At 53.8% G+C, this 8,081-nt stretch overlaps 1 protein-coding gene across 1 annotated transcript; it reads right to left on the reverse strand.

Annotated features, from left to right (window-relative positions):
• Positions 1-3,322: 3,322 nt before the first annotated feature.
• Positions 3,323-7,864, reverse strand: LOC103558891 (keratin, type II cytoskeletal 74-like). The gene is given in 6 exon segments (XM_008532120.2): positions 3,323-3,617; positions 4,822-4,980; positions 5,453-5,548; positions 6,051-6,111; positions 6,562-6,776; positions 7,394-7,864. Coding segments are annotated over 6 exon segments (1,179 nt in total). The 3' UTR covers positions 3,323-3,440.
• Between the last annotated feature and the right edge of the window lie 217 nt (positions 7,865-8,081).

An 8,081-nucleotide genomic window follows, 5' to 3' on the forward strand; every position in this document is an offset into this window, starting at 1 on the left:
TATATTAGAACACTAATCCTATTCGAGAGCTCCGCCCTCATAACCTAAGTACCTCCCAAAGGCCCAACTCCCAATACAGCATCTTTGGGGGTTAGAATGTCAACGCGTGAATTTTAGCGAGACACAAATCTTCAGACCATAGCAGTCTGTGTCCACTCCTGGCTACTGTGAACAGGCTGCTACGAGCATACACGGACATGAATTTCTCAAAGCACCTGTTTTCAGTTCTTTTGCATATTTACACCTAGGAGTGGATCAGCTCGGTCAGATGACAATCCTATGTTTAACTTTATGGGAAACTATCCAACTGTTTTCCACAATGGCCGGACCATTTTACATTCCCACTAGCAATGTACAAAGGTCCTAATTTCTCCACATCCCTGCCAACACTTTTTATTTTCCAGTATTTTCTATTACAGCCACCCTAGAGGATGTGCAATGGTATCTCATTGTGGTTTGGATTTGCGTTTTCCTGATGACTAATCACGTGGGGCATCTTTTCATGTGTTTGTTGGCGGTTTGTATGTCATCTTTGAAGACAGGTCCATTAAAATCCTTTGCTCATTTTTTAATTGGGTTGTTTGTCTTTTTATTGCTGAGTGGTAAGAGTTCTTCATACGTTCTGGATACTAGAGCCTTATCAGATAGATGATTTGCAAATATTTTCTCTCATTCCGCAGGTTGTCTTTTCACTTTCCTGATAATGTCCTTTGATGAACAAGAGTTTTTTAATTTTGATGAAGTTTAATTTATCTATTTTCTCTTTTGTTGCCTGTGCTTTTGGCATCATATCTAAGAATCTTTTGCCAAATCCAAGGTCATGAAGATTTCCCCCTATGTTTCCTCTAAGAGTTTTATGGTTTTAGCCCTTATATATTAGGTTGTTGATCTACTTTGAGCTAATTTTGCACATGGTGAGAAGCAAGGGTCCACATTCCCTCTTTTGCGTGTGGGAATCCAACTATCCCAGCACCATTTCTTTTTTTTTAAAAAAAAGATTTTATTTTTCCTTTTTCTCCCAAACCACCTCCCCCCCCCCGGTACATAGTTGTGTATTTTTAGTTGTGGGTCCTTCTAGTTGTGGCATATTGGACGCCGCCTCAGTGTGGCCTGACGGGCGGTGCCATGTCCGTGCCCAGGATTCGAACCGGCGAAACCCTGGGCCGCTGAAGCGGAGTGCGTGAACTTAACCACTGCCACTGGAGGGGCCAACTCCTCCCAGCACCGTTTCTTGAAGAGACTATTCTTTCCTCCACAAATGGTCTTGGTGATCTTGTCAAAATGGCCATACTTGTGTGGGTTTTACCCCTCAAAATTTTGAAAAATATTTGTGCTAGATAGTAAGGGCCTAGGAACACCGTTCTCTGGGCGTCTCTGTCGGGTGAAGCTCTCTTGCATGTCGACTAATTGCAAGTCCCAGCAAAGAACAAGGCCAGTCCTTGCCCTTGGGACCGCCAAGTCTGGTGGTGATGGAGTCAGTGACACACAGACCATCTCAATCACATGTGGAAACAGCACGGTGGGGACAAGCACCGGGCACTGTGAGATCCTAGAAAGCAGGCACTCAGCCCAGCCCGGGGGGTTCAGGAAGGCTTCTAGGAGGAGTGGGAACCTGAACAGAATCTCCAAGGAGCAGTGAGAGTTGACCAGGTAATGAAAGGTGTGAATGACAATCCATGCGCAGGGACCACGGGAGCAGGAGCATCGCCCGGCGGATGACTCAGCCCCTAAACGGACCTTCACTGGGGGTCTACACAGAGCAAGTGAACTGGACAGTGGGGGTGCTCCCTCAGTGCCCTGGGCTGCTCTCCATCCAAAACTCCCACACGCCCCCATTCCTTCTGTCTCTTTGCCCCACGTGCTGAAGTCTGACTACAGAGCTGAAGTTGTCGCCACTGGTCCTGTCTTCAAGATTTCCCCTCTAGGGCTTCAAAGGAATCTCCAAACTGAGTCCTGAAGTCACCCCGTGCACTTCTCAGGATCACACCTAAGCTCCAGATGCCGAGGAATCTCTCCATTTCTCAGGCGGACAAGCTGCAGCCAGGGCGCTGCCCCTCTGCTCTTCCCAGCGCTCCAGCACAAGACACACTCCATCCCCCAGGATCCCATTCGCCTAGCCGCTGGGACCTTCACCGTGCATCCGGGCTGGGCACCGCACTCAGGCCCCACAGTCCAGAGGTCAGAGGCACGCCTGCACTGTGACCCCGGAGGAGGCAATTCTGCGGAGGGCTCATGGATTCCGCTAAAGGCTATTTCAGGTTGTGGGTCCCCTCCACCCCATCATCCCAGCCCCTCTTACTGCTTCACCGGGAATTTGGTCTTTTGGGGAGGGCAGAGCATCAGTGCCGGGAAGGGCCTTAGGGGTATCTGGTCCTGGGGTCCATGACCCGGGGAGTCCACGGATGGACCTCTGAACACACAGACATGAATCTGTGCACTTTTCAGGGGGAAAGGTGCACAGCTTTAAGCGGCTCTCAAAGCGGTGCATGACCCGCTCACGAGGTGAAGAATCTCTGTTTAGTCTGAGTATAGCAGGTGACTGGTTAGCGGTTGAGCTGGAACAGAACCCCGTAACTCCCAGGGTGCTACTCCCAGCACCACAGAGACGACAGCAGTGACGTCAGAGGGAGGCATTTGGGCAGAAAGCCCACCAGACTCTTGGGTTCCTGTGCTTCCCAAGGTTTATTGCCTCTTGGCACTCACAGAAGAGGACCCTCAACACACGAAAGGGAAGTGAGGCCAGTGGAGGCCCCGCCCTCACAACCCCCCTGACCCCGTTGCCCTGAGAGCTGTAGGGGGAACCATCTCCAGCACACCCAGAACACAAGATGATCAGAAGGCTGACTCGAGGGCTCAGTTCTGCAGGCCAAAGCTGAGGGACTTGGAAACCCATCCAGGCCCACTACCAACTTCGGAAAATCTGAGGCCTCCCACCCCCAACCAAAATAGGCACAAAGCCTGTGCCCAAACTACTGTGATGGCGTGTCTGAGTTCTCTCTCCAGGCGTCTGTGCCCATCTTTATAGGCCGTGGAGGGGCTGAGTTGCACGCCCCATGCACCCTGTGTGTGCTGTGTGTCTAGTGGGAGGAGGTGTGGGACCTCCCGTCAGAGGGGCACACCTGAAGGGATGTAGGTCAGGTTTGTTGCACACAGAAAAAATCTGAGAAAGAGGAAACCTGGGTTCCAGTCCTGGCTCTGTTAATAACCAGTTGAGGATCCTGGGCAAGTCACTTCCCCTCTCCAGCCGTTTCCTTATCTGTAAACTGTGGGAGTCAGATGAAATACGCTTGAGGCCCCTCCCAATTCTGAGCAGGGTGTCAGCTCTGAGTGCAGGGGTCCTGGGGCAGGATGGGAAAGAGGGGCTGTGGGTGGCTGAGGGGCTCCCGAGCCCAGGCAAGGGAGATTTGCTTTTTACTAAAGAGGGGGCTCCAGGACCTCCATCACAGAGGGTGAAACTGAGCCCCGGCGTTCTCGGTGGAGTTGCTGCCCACCTGCTTCTTCACGTTCACAATCTCACACTGGAGCCTCTGGATGAGCTGGCTCATCTCTGACATCTCATTCTTGGTGTGTTTGAGGTCATCCCCGTGCCGGCCAGCCGCCAGCTGCAGCTCCTGGATCTGGTTTCCCAGAGATAGGAAGTTGGTGATGAGACAGAATTGCCCCCAATCTGAGGTGGGGAAAGGATCCTGAGCAACCTCTTCCACCACTGGAGCCAAGCCAGAGGAGGTGGCTCTGGAGCAGAAGGTGATGGAGCTGGGACCCGGGCGTCCTTCCAGCTGTTTGGTGGCGGTTCTGACCTAGAGGTCCACCTGCTTCTCCAAGCAGAACCTATTTGCTAGCCTACCCTCCTTTCTCATCACCCTGCCTGACGTCTTTCCTGGGCTGGATAAAGGAAAGATGCTGGTCGCATTTATTGAGCACTTCCAAGATGTACGAAGAGCTCCGACTCTCTCCTCTCATTTGGCGCCTCTTTATATAGGCATCTTTTAAAGGCCAAGCACTGCCCCAGGTACTGAGGATACAGCAGCGAACAGGATGGGTGAGGTCCCTGTCCCCATGGAACGTGTATTCTCGGGCAATCCTTCCGCTATGATGGGAGGGCCAGGGAAGCCGAGGGCCGCGTGTACCCTTGGGGCTGGGATTGTTGGCTCAGGACTTGCAGCTCAGCTCTTCCCCTGTCCCCTTGCCCAGTCCTCCAGAGACGGGGGGATGACAGGGCCATGGACAGGGAACAAGGAGCCTGTGATCCTTCCCAGTGGTGAGATTTAACGAACGTGAAAAGGAGCGCCAGAGCGGGGCTGGTGGGAGCCCTGGAGAGTGCCCAGGTAAAGGGTTTCTCAGCGACCGGCCCAGAGTGTTTTACTCCAAAGCGTAACTCGCATCACCCAGAGGGCTCCCTGAATTCCACTTCTTCCTCTTGGAAGTCCTCCCACACGCGTCAGAAAAGAGCTCGTGGCTTCCTCTTCTTCACTCCCTGCCCCACCTGGGTCACCCACAGCTACTCTCTTCCATGTTTATGACTCTCCATCGGCCCCAATCCCTGGAAATACGTTTGTTTTATAGCAAGAACACCTTGCTGCTTTCCTCCATCAGACGACTGCCCATCCCTCAGTGCTGGATATGTCACCCATACCAGTTTTTTGATTTATCTTTGAGAACAGTCTCTGCCAAGAATTCTTGAGTAGAATGTCATTCAACCATTGGCCATAACCATTCTCTCAGACAGCACATCTACAAAGGTCTCTCTCGCAGTCACTGGTGGAGGTGTCCCTCCCCAGGAAAGGAGGGGCTGGTGGAGGAGGAGACCCACCCGGTGCCCACCTTGCTCTGGTACAGCACCTGGGCCTCGGCCTTGCTCTTTAGTGCGATCTCCTCATACTGGGCACGGCCCTCATCGATGATGCTGTCCAGGTCCCAGTTGCTGTCCATGGACAGGATGACGGAGGTCTCGCTGGTGTGAGTCTGAATCTGAGCCATCTCCTGAGTTGAGAGGTGACGACAGAGTCAAGGTCCCCCCGCCTCCCTCTTCTGCCTGTCAGTCTCTGGCCCTGTGGCTCCTGGCAGAAAGGACTAAAGTACAAGGGAAAAGTGCCTACTGGAGCCAAGGAGGAATGCTCCCAGGGGCAGGGTGTGCCTCGCACGGGCAGCAGGCAGAGCACTTCCTACAACTCACAGAATCAAGAACCTGTGCTTTAGTGGGACCTCATGGGCTCATTTTTTCCCGCCTGCAGGCAAGGTCACTCTAGTGGCTGGGATGGGATTGTCTCCTGTGTGATGGCCTCCGGAGACCAGGATCCTACACGTCCATGGTCTCCCACTGCAGGGTTTTGCACCTTTCCATGAAAACATCCTTCATTCTGTTTCTCCTAAATCCCTCCTGTTGGCCCCTCCCCGGCAGAGCCCGGTGAAGCCCTCAGCTGGAGAAGGGGGTGGGGGGCAGGCGTGTCCTCACCGCATCGTACAGGCACTTGAGGAACTTGATGTCTTTGTCCAGAGAGTCCTGTTTGGCCTAGAGCTCCGCCTTGACTGCGTAGGCTGCATCTGCATCCTGACGAGAGGCACCCGGAGCCGTCGGTCAAGACAACCCTCATCCCGTCAGCTGCCCTCTTCCTGCCCCCAAAGGCATCTGATTTCTTATTTTTTGCCCACAAAGGGACGCATGTTGATAAATAAAATCACTCGATATTGTGTTTCTCACAGACTTACTGAATCTTTGGGAATAGGGAAAGAGGAATAGGGCCTGCTCTTCTTCTGTTACACCTGGAGAAAGCAAAGCCCAGAGAGGTAGAGTAAGTTTTCTCAAGCCACACAGGAAGGCTGAACTGGACCAGAGTTTCACAATTCCCAGACCAGAGCTCTCTCCTGTCTGTCTCTGTCCATTTCCTGGGTTTGTGCCCTGCCTGTCCAACTTGCTAGAGGCCAGAACCATGACTCCATCCCCATTCAGGCTCCAGCCCCTCCCCAGGAGGCCCCAGCTGAAGTCTTGAGCAGAGATGGTTAGGATGGGGGCGCAAGAGAGACCCGAGTCCATAGGCTCTTCTCTCCCCTACCTTCTTGAGCACCGCAAATTCCTTCTCAGCTGCTGTGCGCCGATTAATCTGTACCTCATACCTGTGGACAAGGAGAGAAGACAGCAGAGGCCTCAATCCCCTCGGCCAAGTGATCTCCTCTTCCGCCTAGCCGGGCGAGTGCTCGGGACACAGAGACCCTGCAGGATCTCCTAGAGGTGAGCCCTCAGAGCCTGGTGGTGGCAGTGCTATGTCCCTAAGTTACTTCATTTACATTCCACCTGCTGGATCCTAGGAAAATATCCGGGTGCCTATTAGCCTCCCCAGATCGGCCACTGAACCAATCAGTGGGTCAACGAGCACAGAACTCCTTCCTCTCGGCCAGGCAGGACGTTCTCATCAAGCAAGGGAGGTCCTTCCCCCACAACCAAGGAGCAGGGGGAGCCCCTGACCTGGTACTCACTCCATCCCCTCCTAAAAAGTGGCACAGAGATTCCATGAGCCCAGGAGCCTCTGGGAACATGACCCATGACCTTTGGTGGGGCCTGCTCACCTCTACTTGTAGTCCTCCACCACGTCCCGCATGCTCCTCAGCTCCGAGTCCAGCCTCACCCGGTCCCCAGACAGCGTCTCCAGCTGCTTCCGCAGGTTGCTGATGTAACCTTCCAGGATGGGCTCCAGGTTGTTCTTGCAGTTGTTCAGGTCCAGCTGTTGCAGCAGGTTCCACTTGGTCTCCAGCACCTGGTTCTGCTGCTCCAGGAACCGCACCTGGAACCACAACGGATGCTATCATGACCCGCAGACATACACCATTAACTCCCTGGGTTATCCAGATTTTTCTAAAGTCATTTGGCTCAAGTGCTGACTCTCCACTCGTGGAATTCCACGCAGACTAGACCCTTTGCAAATACTCACTGCAGAGCCTTCTGGACAAATCCAGTCACTGAAAACTCACTGAAGAAGGACATTCCAGAGCTTTCTTCTGCTGCCTGGCCCAGCACCCGGGAGATGCTCTTCCTTTTGTCTCCCCTGAGCGTTTCTTCTGTACCATGAGCCCTTCCCTCTGGAACAATGCTGATTCTATCAGCCCTTCACCCTCTTTAGAGAGCTGAGATCCATCCACCTGTCCTCTGGAAACCCATCGCTTCTTTCTACCCTTTACCCAGTTTCCCACCCTTCTCTGTAAAATCCCAAAGGAAGCAATACATTCATTGATGCCTTTGCACCATCTAGCTCACAGGTCTGCTCTGCCCCTGTTATGATCAGGGAACCCACCCTGAGGTCCAGCTGCAACCCTGCCATCCACAATGGCCCGTCCACTCCCAGCCTGCGGGGAATTGCTTATATCTCACTGGACTGTTTTATCCTCTTCCCGTGAGACCCACCTTGTCAATGAAGGAGGCGAACTTGTTATTCAGTGCCTTGATCTGCTCCCGCTCCTGAGTGCGCACTCTCTGGATCTCGGGGTCCAGCTCCACATTGAGGGGGGCCAGGAGGCTCTTGTTGACGGTGACCAGGTGGATGCCCCTGGGTGGACACACAGATGGACATGCAGGCCCCAAGGCCATGCTGCCAAAGACGCTGCCAGCAAAGCCAGTGGTCCGGCCCCCTGCACACCCAGAGCGAGGCCGGAAGCTGTACCCTCCAGTCCGAACGCCACCACCAGCCACATTGAGGGAAATACTCCGATTCCCTCCAAGACTGTAGAGGCTCTGACTGCCGAAGCCAGCCCCAGCTCCTCTGCCAGCTGCACGGTGAGAAGCCACACCGCCCACAGCCTTCCTGAGCACCACTGCCGAGTGCCCGCTGAAGCCACCTTTGTCACCACCAGACTTGATGTTCAGTTGCCAACTCATGGCGGGAAGGGTGGCGTTGACAGAGCTGGAGAAAAGCAGTCACCAACGGATGGAGGACACTCTGATGGGGCACGCAGAGCACTGCCTCCTTTTATCCCATCCAGCCCGGGACACCGGAAAGGGCGTCTCTCCGCTATCTCTTTTCCTTGTGCTGGAGGGCCAGGGACCATGGATGATTGTCAGAACAGTGATCTCCAAGCCCTTTGCGGCCACAAAG

This window comes from Equus przewalskii, chromosome 5 (assembly GCF_037783145.1).
Source record: "Equus przewalskii isolate Varuska chromosome 5, EquPr2, whole genome shotgun sequence".
Taxonomy (NCBI): Eukaryota; Metazoa; Chordata; class Mammalia; order Perissodactyla; family Equidae; genus Equus; species Equus przewalskii.